Source organism: Solanum dulcamara, chromosome 3 (genome assembly GCF_947179165.1).
Source record: "Solanum dulcamara chromosome 3, daSolDulc1.2, whole genome shotgun sequence".
Classification (NCBI taxonomy): domain Eukaryota; kingdom Viridiplantae; phylum Streptophyta; class Magnoliopsida; order Solanales; family Solanaceae; genus Solanum; species Solanum dulcamara.
The window spans coordinates 38,585,316-38,604,133 of record NC_077239.1 but is presented as its reverse complement, the minus strand read 5'-3'; the positions used below and the strand labels follow the sequence as shown (position 1 = coordinate 38,604,133).

At 36.0% G+C, this 18,818-nt stretch overlaps 1 protein-coding gene across 3 annotated transcripts; it reads right to left on the bottom strand.

Annotated features, from left to right (window-relative positions):
* Positions 1-676: 676 nt before the first annotated feature.
* On the bottom strand, positions 677-17,702 carry LOC129882539 (probable LRR receptor-like serine/threonine-protein kinase At1g06840). Of its 3 annotated transcripts, none has more exons than XM_055956883.1 (21): positions 17,334-17,702; positions 17,033-17,196; positions 16,435-16,585; positions 10,450-10,521; positions 10,250-10,321; positions 9,863-10,006; positions 9,633-9,704; positions 8,610-8,681; positions 7,617-7,691; positions 6,631-6,699; positions 6,314-6,382; positions 6,100-6,171; positions 5,867-5,953; positions 5,605-5,673; positions 5,014-5,513; positions 4,345-4,506; positions 3,462-3,745; positions 3,001-3,052; positions 2,466-2,716; positions 2,191-2,325; positions 677-1,225 (listed from the first exon to the last, which is right to left on the bottom strand). In XM_055956883.1, the coding sequence occupies exons 2-21, from the start codon at positions 17,136-17,138 to the stop codon at positions 881-883; spliced, it is 2,859 nt and encodes a 952-aa protein (XP_055812858.1). In that variant the 5' UTR covers positions 17,139-17,196; positions 17,334-17,702; the 3' UTR covers positions 677-880. The 3 variants fall into 3 exon arrangements, with proteins under 3 accessions (XP_055812858.1, XP_055812859.1, XP_055812860.1); XM_055956884.1 differs by having other exon boundaries at positions 17,033-17,163; XM_055956885.1 differs by lacking the exons at positions 16,435-16,585; positions 17,334-17,702 and having other exon boundaries at positions 17,033-17,122.
* Positions 17,703-18,818: the final 1,116 nt, after the last annotated feature.

Genomic DNA, 18,818 nt, shown 5'->3' with positions numbered 1-18,818 from the left:
AAATATTGAGTCTCGCAGCAAGAGTCGAGAGTCGAGAGTCAAGAATCAGGGTCAAGTCATTAGTCGAATCTCGAGGTCAAATCTTGGTTCGAAAGTAGGGGTCGTGTTCCAGCTCGAGTGTTAGGATTGAGTCCTAATTTGAATGTAAGGTCACGAATCAGGAGTCGAGATCAGGTCTTAGGTCAGATCTCAAATCGATCATTGGGATTGTGTCCCGATTTGAATGTTGTGTCCCAATTTGAATGTCAAGTCTCAAGTCAAGAGTCAGGGTTAGGTCGTAAGTTGGGGGGCGTCAAGGTCGGATCCAAGATCAATCACTGCAATCATGTCATGGTTCGAGTGTCGAGTCGAGTCTCAAATCGATTATCAAGTTTGGTTTCCAAGCTCAAAATTATTTTTCTATAAAGTATTTTTTACTCTTTAGCCAAAATAAAAGATATGTTCTGAAAATGTTTTTCATTCACCAACCAAATATTAGAAAATATTTTCCACTCACCAATCAAACATGAAAAAATAAGTTAAAACCCAACTTATTTTTTCAAAAACAAATTTTCTAAGAAAACATTTTTCATGAAAAACATTTTCCATTTGCTCGTAAATTTGGAGTCACCACCCTCCAATAATCCATCATTCAAGACTATTCACCTCTTTAACTATATACCACAAAATATTAGAATAGATACACACCACAAAATATTAGAATAGATATTCACACTTTTCAATTTAGTAATTACAACAATAACTATTACTGCAGCAACGGGGGTTACTAGTACAAGGTCAAATCTTGTGTTCACGATGGCTTTAGTGCTAGAAATATACCGCCGTATGTTACAAAATATTTGCAGATATAATTGACTGTACATAGGAGGAGGGTGAAATATCACCTAGGATGAATGGAGGGAACAACTCCACTGACAAGGTCACTACCAGATACATCAGCTGAAACAAAAGGATATTTCATAGCTGAGGTTGAAGATGGGGTGCTGCTATCTTTTTCACTATCAGTGACCAGGGAATCTCTAATTATAGAGTCAGACTCAGGCATCATAATCCGTATGTTTTCCAGTTCTCGAACCACTTCTGCCATTGATGGCCGAGCTTCTGTCTCTTCTTGGCAACATTTGAGAGCCAGATTTATGAATTTCTCTACACATTCCGAAGGATAAGATCCCATCCGATCATCAATGACATTGAATATCATACCAGAACGATATGCAAGGTTCACCTGTAAACATGCAGTACAATATATCCATGAAATCATACAACAGGGATTGAATTATATCTGTTAGAATGGGAATATGTATATACAATCCAACTTAAAATAGGAATAGGAATAATAAATAGTATCTTACTTGATAAAGGATTATATTGTAGTGTCTATAGGGTCTCTGTGTAATAATGTAGACCCACAATTCAATAATATTTTTTTCTCCTATATTTCTCACATGGTATCAGAGTCTCTACGATCTTGGTAGAAAATCAAAGAGCTTCTGCTGCCGGCATGTCGATTTTGTAAGTCACTCTAAGGTCTAAAACAATCTTCTCAAGCTTCATTTAGGAAGTTCAACACTGTAATTTTATCACTCTATGTTTTATCAAAATTATGCATCAAATTTGGTATTTCATGAGAAGACTATGCACATTGAAATTGACTAGCATTATGCATCAAATCCAATATTTCATGAGAAGACTAAGCACATTGAGATTGACTGTCAATTTTGTAAAGTCGAGCAATCAACTTGCAGATATCTCACCAAGCCCCTCATCGGTCCCCACAGTAATTACATTTGTAACAAGCTAGGTATATATAACTTGTATGCACTGGCTAGAGGGGAGTGTTAGAATAGGAATAGGTATATACAATCCTACTTAGAATAGGAATAAGAATATTAAATAGGATCCTACTTGGTAAAGGATTGTATTTAATGTTATAGGGTCTCTGCGTAATAATGTAGAGACACAATTCAATAATATTTTTCTCTTATATTTCTCACAATATCAAATGGAGCAAGTTATTAGTTATTTTCACCGTTGTGAAGGTGGAATTTGAACCAATAAACTTGATTTTATTCCTCAAATCCTTTATGTTTTAACACTTCCAAGATAATGAATCCTAGCCTTGTCTGGAGAATACAGATAAATATGTGTAGATGACAAAGGTAGACAGAATATCTTCTAGCAAGACAGTACCTCCCTAACAATGTTCTTGCCATGTGAAATTGGCTGCATCCCAGTGAGAAGCTCAAGGAATACAACACCAAGGCTGTAAACGTCACTCTTGTCAGTCAATTTATGAGTTAGGAAATACTCTGGGTCAAGGTATCCCTGCAGAGAACAAGCATTAGAGTTACAAGTATGTCACTTACTTTCCACTACAGAATTCTCAACTATCAGAAGGTAGGATGACAAATATTAGGGGATAGGTTTGGTCAAAATATCTACTTTCTTGAACAATCAATGCTCACCGGAGTGCCCTTAACAACTGTTGATACATGAGCAGGCAGAGTCCCTTCAAGATCTGGAACTGGAGCGAGCCGTGAAAGTCCAAAGTCAGCCACCTTTGCAATAAATTTAGAGTCTAGCAATATATTGCTTGCCTTGATATCTCGATGGAATATGGGAGGATCAGCCTCCGTGTGCAAGTAGAGTATGCCCTTAGATGAACCCAAGGCAACTTTCAATCGCAAAGCAAAACTTAGAGGTTCTTTACATGTACCTGCCACACCACAAGTCAACCCATTAAATCCCATATGATATGGTGAAAGACTTGATTTCTGCTAGTGCTTTCCCCCAAAGCAATCCCCTAAGACTAACCAGCAGAAAGTTTGATTTTCCACAATTTTCATTGGAAGGAATTTGGTTGAGGGCAAGGCTAGATGTTGTCGATTTAGTTAATCATTTGCGTGCTTATATGTTTTCTTATCAAAATTAAGTGCTGTAAGGAAAAGATTTGCACAAATAAAAGGAGGCAAGAATAATGAAAATTATATAGTTATTTACCAGATAGGTGGTCTCTCAGAGTACCATTAGGCATAAACTCGTATACCAGCATCTGCAGGTAAAACACAATTGACAAAATGTTCAAATTTAGGAATTGAAAAGAGAGAAAGGCATGTGTATGTAGAAAGAAGACGAAAAAGTAAAAGACCAATAATCGGCCAGAGGCGAAATAATATCAGCCATCACAACATTAAAGTAGTCCAGCAATTGTTGGAAAAGAGAGAAAAAGTAGCCCAATTATCTGCTAGCACAAAATCATCTCTTAGATCTGTATCCCTTTGGTAATCTTTATTCATGTGGGTGCGCATGTATGTAGGATTTATTTTAAGGTGTAAGAAAGATCATATATTCCTTTTTTTTCTTCCAGCATAACAAACAAATCTTTTGGTATTACAAAATTCAGCATACTGCTCCATTAGATTTTTGTTCATGATGATAAGACAATTGAAGTAATAAGGTACCTGTTCTCCTTCTTCACCACAATATCCAAGCAAAGACACAAGGTTTCGGTGATGTAGCCTAGATAGTAGTTCAATTTCTGTAAGAAACTCCTTTTGCCCCTGTAACGATCCCTCTTGAGCTCGTTTAATGGCTACTGCTGTCCCATCAGCTAAAGTACCTTCATAAACTTTTCCATACCCTCCTTGTCCAACAAGGCTGGAGTTGTTAAAATTTTTGGTCGCCAGTGTCAATTCTTCAAAATTGAACTCCTTAACACCATCAATTTTGACAGAGATTTTCGACACTGCAAAACAAAGACATGGGCTTACAACTTTAGTTTGAGACAATATATCTATATCATAATCACCACCTTCATGGCATCAGAATTGAAATTGAGGTTAACATAACATGCAGGCCTAAAAGCAATATGTGTTATTCAAATGTGAACAAATTGATATGCAAGATAAGATAATTATGCTGTTGATCAGTAAGCTCATGAACTAGGACAACTTTCTAGATGAGAGAAAATATTCTGTTGTCAGGGATATTTACAAATGAGAACTCTAGCTGGATTCTTACATCTCATATTTCTTTGCAGAGATAACAAACTCATTATCACTCTTTGAAATTGCAGTATTTTCAAATGGAGACTGTATCTCCATCGTTCCAAATCTAATTTTACGTCATTGTATTTTCATCATTCTATATAAACATATATAATTCAATATCTCTTTCAGTTTCATGAATACTGTATCTTGGTAAAAAGTGTAATCCAAGTGGTTAAGACGTATGAGAATGTATAGTGTACAATGATTCAAAAGGCTATAAAAGGTCCTAAATTAAAATGAACAAAGAAAGGACTTAGAAAACCAACTTCAAAATCAGTAACTGTAGTATACTCACATAGGCGCCGTTTTGAACTGGCACGGTGGTGCTTCTTCATATACAATCTCAATATGAAAAGTGATACAAATGCCGATATTGTGACCGCACCAGCAATTACCCCTAGTATGATGCCTGCAAGAGCTCCCTTGCTAATACCAGATGATGAGGGAGGGGGGATGACTGCAAAAGAACAATAAACACTACATATCACAAGGACACAAATAGCTAGGCTTCACACAATTAAATGCTTCGATAATATGATATGATATGATATCTATTCTCGTCTTCCATAATTGCACAAAGGATTGGTAAGCCACAAAATTCAGTATGGCCCAACAATTAAGTAATTCAGCAAAGGAAAATCACATACCAACAAAAACAAAAGTACAAGAAGAAGCAAGAGATATACAAAATATTTACTCATCAAAATAAATTAATCACGTAGTCAAGTTCTATATATATCATGATCTTTTACTGATAATGGGAAGAAAACAGATTCAGTCATGCTAAAGATTTCTTAAAAGTTCACTCGTAGCAAAGTAGTGTCTGCTAAGAGTAACTCATAGAGAAACGGAATCAGATACATATCTGAAGAAAGTAAAGCAATCAAGATGTGGAGGGATTAATTCCTCTCCATTGAGTACTCCTTGGAAAACTATGTTTAATTAAAGAAAAAGGCATACGTACATTCTCTATAATCTGCAAGTAGGGTGAAATTGAGAAGTTCATAAGGTCCAAAAAGATCATTATCAGGAATCAGCCACCCAGTGAACATGCTACGGAGTCTTAGGACCTCACTTTCATTGAACAAATGAGAGCTCTTGTTATCAACATAGATGGGGAAAATCCTCAAGTACATCTTCACACGAGGACCAGCTTCCAATGCAAATGTGTTAAGGTGTAATTGAGATATATTCAGTTTAAGACCAAAGATGATATACCACTTAAACTTATCCACATATGATCGAAAATCACGAAATCCAGGACTCTTCAGCCTGTATCCTATAAGCAGCGGCAGAGCACAAAAGCAAGTAGGATATGGCAGGGCATATTCATAAGGGGGAGGACACGCCAAAGGAGGACAATCAGTGTTGTTTGCCAATTGCAAGGTGCCACCAGCATCTCCATTGTAAGGTCCGCAAAAGTTGCTTGGGATAGAATTTGAACAGAATGGATTTCCTTGAAGACTAGAACAATAAAATGGGAATGTAAAATGTTCACATTGTATCTTTAAACAGAGAGGAATTATTGAAGATGATGATTATGCCAAAAACAAACCTAACAGTGACATTTTGAGGGACAACCAGAGTTCCTGAGATATTTAAAAGTTTATTGTTCCGCAAGTCCCTGCAGTATTGCAGCAGATACATCTCAACTACAGTCGTACTGATCTCAAAGTATGGAGTTATCAAAGACCAGACATCTAGGAAAAATTAAGACATTGGATAGCAATAACAAACATGCCGTTATGGTTACAAAACTTTTGTTTTCATGACAAATTTAGAAGCAAATGTGGATATCTCCAAATTTCAGTTCTTACAAGATAAGTGTCTCTGTTGCGTTGAGTGTCCTACTTTGCCAAATTATTGATGGAACAGAACCGCTTAATGAATTGTTTTCTAGTGACCTGACAGCAGGATAAAATAAAAGATTAATGGATATTTGTAGCGAGCTATTTATGTTGTTGAGTGATAAACGACTAACAAAACTATTTAATAAAAGACGTGTCTCTAGAGTAAAAATATGATAAAGAGCAGAGGAAATAATGCTCACAGTTTCTGCAAATGCGGAAGGCTTGAAAAGTTTGAAGGAATAGTTCCACTGAGGCTGTTGTATGACAGATCACTGCCACAATCAGAAGTAAGATATTGCTTCAGAAACTAACAGATCAACAGTATCATGGACCCGACAATATTGCCTAAGCAAGTAGAAGTAGATAATAATAACTCATGATAAAGCTTACAGAAAAACTGGATCAAGCTCTTACATTGTCGTCATATTGTCACTAAGCTTGTCCGATGGGATGGACCCACTTAGCCGGTTAAGGCTGAGATCTCTGAAATATGAAATTAATTAATTAGAATATGCATGTTGCAAATGCAACTAGTTATCGAAAAGGGTAATTACATTGCATATTGATCTTAAGTGATGTAGCTGTTGGCCTAAAGCACATAATCTGTGTTCCATCGAGTGAATCCTAATTATTAACATTTGACTTCCCCATGGAAACAGAATTGTAATATAAGGAAGTGTATAAATGTCCTTATAGTATGCACAGACATAGAACCTGGGATACATTCTTACATGTAAGTAAGGTTAGGTATGTTGCCCAGATTTGGAACTGGTCCATGTAAGCTACAGTTCCTCAGACTCCTGGAAGAATGAAAAAGCAGAATGACTTCAAATCAATGTAAGCTCTCAGAAAAGAGTACTAATCACAATGCAAGGTTTTTACTACTTTCTTGAAGCAGATGAGTATTTTGCTACTTCGAAAAAATGAAGCATGAAAAAGAAAAAATACTTGCTTACAATCTGGAAGAAGCAAAAATATAAGCTACTGAAAATGTAAAAACATTCAGTGGTTCCAGAACCCCTATTCTAAAAGTTCTTAGCTTGATATGTGTAAGCTTTACATGAAACAGGTGAGTAAATTATCTCTTATAGTATCTGTTTCCTGTTACTTTTAACCACTATTTGAGGTTAGGATGAACTAATCCTTTCTTTCACCTCTTTCATAGTTTTCTCATCCAGTTATATAGTCCCCTTTTTATTTCTTTTGATTGGTAACTTCAATGTTATTCCACTGGTTGCTTCAAATAATGGCTATTCCTTTGTTGCCGAATAGTAACAAGGTGTCACCATTGGAAGAATCTCCGACAGGAAATCACAATCAACTTTGAATGGTTGTTCTAATGACACAATTAACTTGAAATTATAGGTTATATACTGCATTACTTCTATTATTTGAAGATAATGTGTTTTATCATTCATTTATGTTACCAATTATATAATAAGTCAAATAGGAGTTATAACCATCAAAGATTCTATATGTACATGCGTATGCACCCAATGCAGTCTCAGAACCCGTAGTAGATATAAAAACCCAAGAAAACTAATGTTGATTGAAAAGTGTTTAAAATAGTTATGCCTATTCACAGGAAGATTATATAAGAGCTGTGACACAAAATATTTTGAAGCTATGGTTCATGCACCCCCTGGACGTAACTAATTTCTATCCTCATGCCATAAATTCCAACTCAGCACAAACAAGAGATTTTTAATGGACTTACAGTTTCAACAAACGTGACATGTTCCCATATGAATCAGGTATCTGACTTCCTTCAAAGTTGTTATTATCAAGTTGACTATAATAAGAATAAAATCAAATATGAGACGTTTATGCTTACGGAATAAAAGGTAGTTATAGTGGATCGAACAAAAATTGAGACAGAAAAAGAACTTGTCAGAAAGAATAAATAAAAACAGATATGTACATGGACATCTCCTACAAAGGATTAGCCCATTTTATGAGCTGAAACCTTTTCATGTCAAAAGTCCACTAGAAATATGGTCCCTGTTGATATCCATATCAGAACTAACATGTATACACAACATGACATTTCTTATCTACAGAAAAATCTTACAGGTGATAACTATGCGCAGAAAACTGATTCAATTTCATACTGTTGCTGATCTTTTATTCATTATGAGCTGTAATATTTTATGCCCGAAAGAAACAGTTCTCAACTGTTTCCTTGATAAATAAAGCCTCATTAGCAATAATAAGAACTTTTTCATCTTTTGCTAGTACCAAAAAATCTTTTGATTGGCTTAAGGGATATTAGTGGTCTTCACAACAATGACAGGTCATGAACGTTCTCTGTTGCTGTCAGCATACTATTCCAGTGGCAACTCTCATGATTATTATTTCTTTATTGACTTTACCAAAGATCAAAAAGCTACATCTAAGAGATCCTGTATTGACACTTCGAACATAATATTATCATCTGTGTACATCAAGAATAGTCTTATATGCTTCAAAAAACATAGCTTGAACTAAGGATATGTTTGACAATTTTGTAACTTGTTGCAACTGCCTTCTCCTCTTTCTATATCTGCAACGGAATTTCAATTTGTGTCACCTTTCCCCAAACTCATCATGGGCAAAACCTCTTCCACAATCAAAAGAAAAGTACTTCGGCTCCAATTATTACCAATGAAAAGGTATTCTAATATCAGTACTCCAAAAAATGTTATATACATAGCGAAGAAAGATAGCATACAGTATGTGCAAATTTGGAATTTGAGCAAGCTCTGGTGGAAGGTAGCCCGATAAGTTGTTATTATCAAGAAGCCTGAAAAATGAAGGAAAAGGGTGATAAGTCCTTTATAATGTAAAACACACCTCTAAATAATATTCATCAAAATTAAATAGATCAAAAACACACGAGAACTGCAAATTAAAGTTGTGTAGACTGGACCTGATGAGGTTAGGCCCTTTGGAGACCTCACATATAGCCGGAGCTTAGTGCACCGGGCTAACCATTTATTAAATAGATCAAAACCACACTACATTCTCAGGTTAACAAGTCATCTTTATCTAGTCTATCCAGAAAAAATCATTTCTATATACAATATTAGTGTGCAATAATTGATCTTAATGAGGCCTTTGTATCATGGTACTCAAGGTTTAATTTCAGCTGAACATTTTCTGCTTAATCTTTTTGGTCTCAATCTCATGCTGTATTTATCAAATGAATTTTGATACAGTGACATACTTCTTTGGTAATAACACAGAAGAAGTAATTCAGTAAGAGTGAACGGGAGTTTTGATTCCTCAAAAAGAAAGAAAGTATAGTTGCTTGCAAATAGTAAAAAGAGATAGATATAATCATTTCAGTACCCACCTTTTCCTTGAACAAACAAAGAGTAAGCCATGAGAGACTGAGGTGGATCCAGGATTTTAATTTTATGGGTTCAACCTTTATGTTGTTGGCAATATGCCCCTTACACTACTAAAATTATGGGCTCAGAATCTAAATGTTAACTGAAAATTTAATGATTGTTTACATATCTATCCATATTCTGTGTCAAGAACGCTGGCTTTCAGTTGACCCAGTAATAATACTCTCCATCACCACTGATCAGAGACAAGGGAATCCTTTTATCTTTCTGATAGGAAAGGACTCTGTATGTATCATTCATAAAAGCAACATTTCTAGTTAAGTCTTGAGAAACATCATAATTCACACTAACTGAAGGACAGTGCAGGCAGTAGACCATTAAAAAATCATATTGTCACTTACAAGTGAAGTAGGTTTGGAAGTTTAGAGAGCTCCGGTGGAATTTGTCCACTTATCGAATTGTTATTCATGTGGCTGACAGAAAAACAAAAATCACATTATGGAAAATACATATCAGTAAATAAGAAATGAAAACTCTGATGACAGTGATGCATGTGGCATCAAACAACCCAAAAAAGCTGGTGTCGGGCTGTACGGAAGCTAGTAATCATCAATATCAAGAAATCTCTTACAAATGTGCTGTTTTGTCCAAATTTGCAAATGATACAGGTAAGGGTCCTGATATGTGATTTTGATCAATTTGTATCCTGTTCAAGTTGGGAAGATAACCAAGCTCTTCAGGCAAAGAACCCGTCAATTGATTTCCATTCAGAAGCCTGAAACCATAAAAATATATAATTAAAAAAAATAAAAAATAATATATATATTATAAGTAACGACCAGAGAAAATTATTATGTAGCAAGATGTAATATTTCCTGAATAAGTATACGTCGGAATTATCCACAGATATTCGCTCATTCCCCCATGAGTAAAACCAAAAGGAAAGAGTGAACAATCTAAAGGAAGTCATAATTTTTCAGTAAAAAGAAGGGAATATGAAAAAACAAGTTTAACTTACAATAATTCAAGTGTTTTAATATTTCCTATCTCCTTTGGGATTGTCCCGCTAATTGCATTCCACATAACATCCCTTTTTAGGACAAATGGAAACAAAAAGTTAGCAGAAAAATTACAATGTAAAAAAGCTATTAGTGAAAAGAACTTGGAAAGCAGAAAACATTCAGCAGAGAACAGCATTTGTTAAATATCCGAACTTACAATATTTTCATGTAAGATAGGCGACCAAGCTCTGATGACAAATTTCCTGACAGATGCATATCCAGTAATTGCCTGTTAAAAGGAGAAACTCAAGGACTTATCATATAGCAAATTATTGAAACATAGTCTACGGAAATGTCATCAATCTCTAGAATGATCATCCACCACTTGTTTCAAGCAACATTAAAATGTTTCCAAACATCATAACAAGCAAAACATCTGAGGTCAGGAATTAAAACTTCAGACATTAATTTCTTTTAATTTTTTTAAAACTAAATCAGACATTAGAATTTATGTGAGACTGTCATCTTTCTACGCAGAAAAAGTTGGTAAAATCACAAAGTATTCAAATTTTGTGCTCCTTCTAGACAACTAGGACCCTATAAGGTAAGAGGGCTTCTCTGTGCTCCTTCTAGACAACTAGGATAAGGTAAGAGGGCTTCTTAACTATAATCTCTACACTTCAAAGCTTCCTTGTCCAACTATTGAAAATTTGCTAGTACATACATCCCATTTATCATTATTTATTATTTCATTTACGAGTGTAGAACTTGTTGGAAATTTAGGGAGGAGGAGAACTCTCAATCTCTCAAATTCTGTTGACGATAAGTGAAGGAACTGATTCTTTTTTCCTTCACTCAACTTGCTTCCTTAAAACGGCTATAGTGCCTAGGAATTAATAGGTATTCTTTTAACATATACCTAGTGTACCGTCCCGCAAGCGCCAACATTAAATTCCCGCAATCCTGAGGGAGGGACAGATTCGAACTTGACTTCAATGAGCCTAAGTGTTTGTGCCAATATATTTCCAGCCTTGGGAGATTATTCAAATCAGCATAGGAGTCAGCCAATGCCCATGGCAAGCCCTTTTACCAGCAATTTACCAAAGGGCCAAGTAAAGCTGCCTTTGAGAGGACTTTTTGCCATTTCAGGAAACTGAATTGACTAGTTCTCACCAACCCTTTCTTCTTTTAGTATCGGCAGCTGTTGTAGTCTTTTCTTTGGGATTTCACACCCATTTTACTTGTATGTACTTTATATAAGCTGTATAAGTTCTTGGGACAGTTTAGACTTGTATTTTTCACACTTGAATATCACCAGAAAATTGGCACTTGCCTCCCAAGCTTTTGTTCCTTTCTTTCAAAGTTCTTGCTGCTTGCCTTGCATTTTGTGTGTGACTGCCTTGTTCCAGCACGTGTTGTACTTGTGTGTTGTTAGGACTGAAGCCTTTCGTGAAGCTTTGTTGGCTTACTAGGCTGTCCCGCGCGCCTTTGAAAAATAGGCCCGTGACACTAGTCTAGTATTATCATAATTTAATTCGAGACTTTTCTTTTTTCCTAGTTATGAATAAAATTATACATATATATTAAGCATTAATTTCTTAATACATGAACTAGGAAAATTCATGCACTTGAGATAAATCTAGATTATTTTTTCACCACCCCTTTTTAAAATGGATTCATCACTCCAAAAGAACATTTTGGAAGACGTCAATCTTTAATGGATTATAAAGGCAAGGCATCCACAACTTGATCTTGTTACTTCAAAATCTCAAGCTCAACTTCTTTCTTATATCTTCCTCTACCTCGTTCATGTCCACCACTTATTTTATGCCAACGCTTTTCATGTTTCTTCTTTAAGAAAACCAATGTTTGCAAAGATTGTTTGATTGATTCTTGTTACGGACCATTTTATTTTTCTTCGTGGACTTGCAAAGGAGGCAAGTTCATCAATGATCATGGTGTCCAACTCCTTGGACTCCTCAATTACAACTATAAAATTAAATTGTGAATTCAAGGATCATAGAACTCTTACAATGATCTGATCGTCCTTCAAATCTTATTCATATCTCCTCATCATCTTCATCCTCGTCATCATCTTCATCTTTACTTGGGCTTTATAAAAAGAAACCTTCTCAAATATAGTTTCATCAATCCTTTGATAGATACAACCATGTTTCATAGCTATCATTTTCGTGAAAGTCACATCATCCCCTACCTTTCTACTCAAGATTTCTTGTCATACAACTACTCCATAAACAATTGTTTATTCAAGGTTGAAACTCTTGTTTGTCTCCTTGCCATCAAAATTATCCTTCAAAGTTATTTTAACTTTCGAATAATTGGTAGTTCCACGTACCAAAACAATTTCTTCAAGCTGGTGCTTCTCTAACCCAGCATCCTCATAGCAATAGTAGCTAATCTCAATCACATTCATTTCACCCCGAAGTATCATTCTTTCAAATCTTCGAGAATTCGGGTTCTCCACAGATCCCTCCGGACAAGTAGCTCTAACAGCAAATGTTGGAAATTTAGGAAGGAGGTCTCTCAATCTCGCAAATTTTGTTGAAGACAAGTGGAGGAAATGATTCTTCCTTACTTCACTTAACTTTCTTTCATAAAATGGCTATAATGCCTAGAAAATTATAAGTATTCTTCTAACATGTACCTAGTATAGTACATCTAGTCTAGCACATGAATCATAATTTAATTCTAGACTTTTTGTTTTCCTAAATCATGAATTTAACTATACATGTATCTTAGCGCTAATTTCTTAATACATGAACTAGGTAAATTCATGTACTTTAGGACGAATCTAATTTATTTTTTCGACAGCACTAGAAGGTTCATATTTGTGGAAGAACGAAACCAACTACATGTCAAATAGGTAGTCATTGTTGGCCATAATCTTTGTTTTCATACCACACAGGAAAACTTTGATGTAATGATCTATAAATACAAACCCCAGTGACCAAAATATGCATCCTAAACAATAGATGCTTGATGATTTTGGATGTCCATGGTACACCAAGTAGATACCAAGGCCAATTGGTGAGATTTATCCCAATTCTTCAGGGAATCACCTATTCTCAAAGTCAAGCATGGTGAGAGATGTACACGATAGAACAAAGCTTATATGTATACCCGCATAGCATGAATTTACCTAGTATATATGAACAGAGCAGGATGATTTGCAGGCTCCACCATTTAGATACTAGAAAATGTGTGATATTAGATAGTGGGATGATCAATAGATTCACTAGCATGATTTCTACTTTCAGCTATTTGAATAAGAGTCTAAAGCAACTTCTATGGTTTCTTCTTGGGATCCAAGTGTGAATTTGAGACATGACATGATGGCCTCGCTTTCTCTCAATCATTACTTTTGTGTTACTAAATCAATTTCAATTCTCCAAGTTCAGTTCTGATGCCTTGTCTTTACTTATATCTGTAGAGTCCAAAATAGAACTAAAAAATCATGCCACCTATTAGATGAGGCAAATTGGAATAGACAAATTTAGCATGGTTTTCAGAGACGATATCAATCACATCTGGTACTTACAGCTATATCAGGATCCGATAGGTCATGACTTTTTGGATTAAATCGTTTGACAATTATCCACTCATATCCTCCTGAACTGTGGCGGGGATAAGAAGCTATTTAAGCTTGCCAAGGCGAGAGAGAGGAAGGCACGCGACTTGGATCAAGTGAAGTACATCAAGGACGAGGATGGCCAAGTACTGGTACAGGAATCCCGCATTAGACAGAGATGACAGTCATACTTTCACGAACTCTTGAACGAAGGAAGGGACAGAGAATTTGTGTTGGGAGACTTGGAGCACTTGGATAGGCGTCGCGACTTTGGGTATTGTAGGAGAATAAAGGTTGAGGAAGTTAAGGGAGCTGTTCGTAGGATGTGCAGGGGAAAAGCGACCGGACCTGACGAGATCCTTGAAGAATTTTGGAAGAATGCAGGTAGGGTAGGATTGGAGTGGCTGACTACGTTTTTAATGTCATTTTCAAGACATCGAAGATGCCGGAAGAATGGAGGTGGAGTACAATCATTCCCGTATACAAGAACAAGGGAGACATTCAAAGCTGCAACAACTATAGAGGTATCAAGCTGCTAAGTCACACTATGAAAGTGTGGAAAAGGGTGATGGAAATGAGGGTGAGGAGAAGTGTGTCTATCTCAGAGAACCAGTTTGGATTCATGCCGGGGCGCTCGACTACAGAAGCCATTCATATTGTAAGGAGATTGGTGGAGCAGTATAGGGAGCGAAAGAGGGACTTACACATGATATTCATTGACCTAGAAAAGGCCTATGACAAAGTGCCAAGAGAGGTCCTATGGAGATGCTTGGAGGCGAAATGTATACCTGTGGCATACATTAGAGCGATTAAAGACATGTACGATGGAGCTAAGACCAGGGTAAGGACGGTAGGAGGGGACTCGGAGCACTTTCCTGTCACGATGGGGTTGCACCAGGGATCGGCTCTTAGCCCGTTTCTATTCGCCCTGATGATGGATCAATTGACAAGACAAATACAAGGTGAGGTGCCTTGGTGTATGTTGTTCGCAGATGACATAATCCTGATTGATGAGACTCGCAACAGAGTTAACGACAAGCTGGAGGGCTGAAGACAGACGTTGGAGTCTAAAGGATTTAAATTGAATAGGACCAAGACAGAATACTTGGAGTGCAGGTTCAGTGGCCTGCCACGTGAGGCTGATGGGGAAGTGAGGCTTGGTACCCAGGCCATTCAAAAGAAAAGAAGCTTCAAGTATCTTGGGTCTATTATACAGGAAGATGGGGATATCGACGACAATGTTGCACACCGTATTGGTGCAGGGTGGATGAAATGGAGGCTCGCCTCCAGAGTGCTGTGTGACAAGAAAGTGCCATCAAAACTCAAAGGCAAGTTCTACAAAGTGGTGGTTAGACCGACTCTATTGTACGGGGCGGAGTGTTGGCCAATCAAGAAACTTCATATTCAGAAGATGAAAGTCGCGGAAATGTGAATGTTGTGGTGGATGTGTGGGCACACTAGGATGGATAGAATTAGGAATGAAGATATCCGAGACAAGGTGGGAGTGGCATCGGTGGAGGACAAGATGCGGGAAGCGAGACTGAGATGGTTTAGGCATATGAAGAGGAGAGACACAGATGCTCCAGTGCGGAGGTGCGAGAGGTTGGCTATGGACAGTTTCAGAAGGGGCAAAGGGAGGCCGAAAAAGTATTGGGAAGAGGTGATTAGACATGATATGACACAGTTGTAGCTCACCGAGGACATGACCTTAGATAGGAGGCTGTGGAGGACTCAAACTAAGATAGTGGGCTAGGTGGCTTATCTTTTCTCCATAGTAGTCATAGTTTTGCTCATTTGTTTATTAACATTTGATTTCTGCATTTGACTACTGCTTATATTGGTTGGTCCGATTTACTTTGGGTATCCTATTTATCTATAGTAGTTAATGCTCCTTTCTTTCCGGTCTTTCCTACCCTGACTTTCTCGCTCTCATCTCTCATATTTTTATATTGTTTTCGATATGCTTGGCTCTACTGACCTATGTCTTGTTTTCCTTGCTTCTCCTCTCTTGTTCTTCTCTCTTAGGCCGAGGGTCTTTCGGAAACAGTCGCCCTACCTTTCAAGGTGGGGGTTAGGTCTGCGTACACTCTACCCTCCCCAGACCCCATATGGTGGGACTATACTGGGCTTGTTGTTGTTGTTGTTGTTGTTGTTGTTGTTGTATCCTCCTGAACTGTGGCGCTTTCTGAGTCTCTTTGAGGAGATCCATGCCCTGCTTTAATTAAAACTTGCCCCGTTTCTCTAATCTGCCACCTTCTTTGTTTGTTCAAATTGAGTCTATGGTTAAGTGGTTTATATACTTATTTACCTACTTGATTAAAGGCAGTGAACTTCTTTCAGTGTGAGCTAGCAACTAACTACCAGAGGAACAGAAAGATTCAACAACCAATACCCAATTCAGTAACAGAATTGGAAGCAAGTAATAAAGGCAGTATGGCATAAATTGGGAATAAACAAATGTGATATACATTAATTGAGAACCAAATTAGAGACACCACATTTATTCTGCAGTAATCCATAGATTTAGAAGTGTGTTGGAAAAATTCATGCTGAGATCTTCTATGCTTATGATGCAGTAGCAAGAAGTAGTCTCAAGTATGATAAAGGTCTTACAGTTCTCGAACATGAAGATAACCATCATTGTTTGTTTCATTGTAGCACAAAACCCCAGTCCAATTTGACATACATGGATCTCCTCTTCTCCAGTTACTGAGATTCCCATTTGGATCAACCAAACTATTCTTGATGGAACGCAATGCTTTTACTGTCGCACAAATTCAAAAGTTACCATGCTTCTCATGTAAAAGTAAGAAGAAGTGCAGCATTATAAAACTTGTGCACTTGGATATCTCTAGCACTTCCCAGCGGGCACTTGCTTTGGATAAGAGGAGTGCAAATTTTGAAAGTGATAGCCCTTTTGTAGTTCAGTTATATTTCTCTTTACACCATTAAAGCTGTTCAGAAACCCCGTACCCTCACCCCACCATCTTTTTTTCATATATCTAACAGAAAGAAAGGGAAAAAAAAAGATGGAAAACAAATAAATTGGGAACATCAACAGTTCTTCCTTGGAGAATCCAAACAAAAAAGCTCGAGTCCGCTGCAGTAAGTTATCTCAACATTAAGAGATGTCAATTAGCCTCTTACATCATTAAATAATGTTATGTCATCTGTAGAAGTGAAGATAATGAGGAAAAGATGCAAACGTTACCTTCATCTGGATGAGTAGCTTGGCTCTCTGCCTTGGTAAATAGCAAAGACCAGCAGACCCACAGAACCAAGCTGATTCCAATAAGCGAAAGCTTAGAACCAGACATCTCAGAAAGACTACAATTTCAGCCCCTTCTCCGTGATAGAGTAAAATAAGCAAAACCCCTTTTAGCAAAGTATTAAAAACAAATTACAACAACTAAAGAAACATTATAGTTGGGTATTGAGTTATCACCAAAATAATTCGATTAAAAACAAAACAAAAAAGACAAGTTTGAATTGTATTTATTACTCTAACTTACTACAGTGTAAGTAGAGAAATGACGAGGAAAATGCTTTGTTGGTGAAGTCAGGAAACAAAAATTAAGACATTGAAGATGGGGAAATGCTGACTTAGTCGCCATAGGAGGTGCTGTAGCTGGTAGATAAAGAAGCATGATGGAATGGCTGATGAAAGCAGCAGCCACCCGAATCAATAAATTTCTGCTGCTATTAAAATATTGAAACCTTCAACTAATGCAGGCTCAGGAATGTTGACTTTTTGAAGGGTAGGTGTTATGCAGAAATCATATGTATGACAACACAACAATAGGGATACAAATTCCTATAAAAATTATATGCAGCAAAATATCAGTTGAGTCAAGAGGGTATCTAGGCATTTCACATTACGAAACCCTCTAGCAGCATATTGAAGAGCAGAAAAGACAAATAAATATTCTCTGTGGTTAGGTATACGCACCAAATCAGGTTACTTTATCACATTTAAGTATTTTATTTTATTTTCTTAACTATAATTTCACGCGTGGTTTGGATACAAGTTATGTTGGAATAAATTATAATGGGATAAATTATGATGGGATAAATTATGATGGAATTAGTTATGATGAGAGTAGTTTTTATTGCTTGTTTGGTTTGTTATATTCAAAGTTATATTCATTGCATAATTTGTAAGAATAAGTTGTTTGTTTACGAAAATACCCTCCATCTTAATTAACTTTTTTTTATGTTGTCTTTGCAGGCTTTAGTTATTCATTCTTTAAAATAAAATTTTCATCTTATTTAATTTAAATATTTTTATTTATGCATTTCCATGATTGTGCCACTTTTTTTAAAATTAAATTTTCATCTTATTTAACTTAAATATAAACTTTCCTCTTATTTAGCTTAAAAAGAAAACTTTCATCTTGTTTAGTTTAAAAGTAAAACTTTCATTTTAAGTTTATTAAAGTAAAAGAAATTTTGTTATTAAAATTATCTACATTTTAAAGTTATCTATATTTTAATTGATATATAAAATATAAGTTTTAAGTTAGTAATAAACTATTTAATTATTTAGTAGTGGGGTGAACATTTTAAGATAAATCAAAATATAAATAAACATAAGAATTATACAAATAAATTCAACTTATAATATATTCATAAATAGAAATTGTATTTATAAAATGTAATTTTTTAATAGAAAAATATATTATCATAAAAACAACAATTAATTAAAGTTATGAATGTTATTATAAATGTATTTAAAAATTATATAAATATAAATGAATGTAAAAGTGGTGTATAAAAGAGAGTTTAAGGAGGTATTTTTGTTATTTTATATTTTTATCCCAAGATAAGTTATTTTGGGATTAGTATTCCACCTCTAGGGGGGAATAACTTATCTCAGTATTAATTGTTAATCTTGGGATAAGTTATTCTAGCCTTTACAATCAAACAAGGGATTAAAGGCCACGTAAAATTATTCCGAGATTAATTCCTCTTATGCATCACACCAAACGACCCCTTAG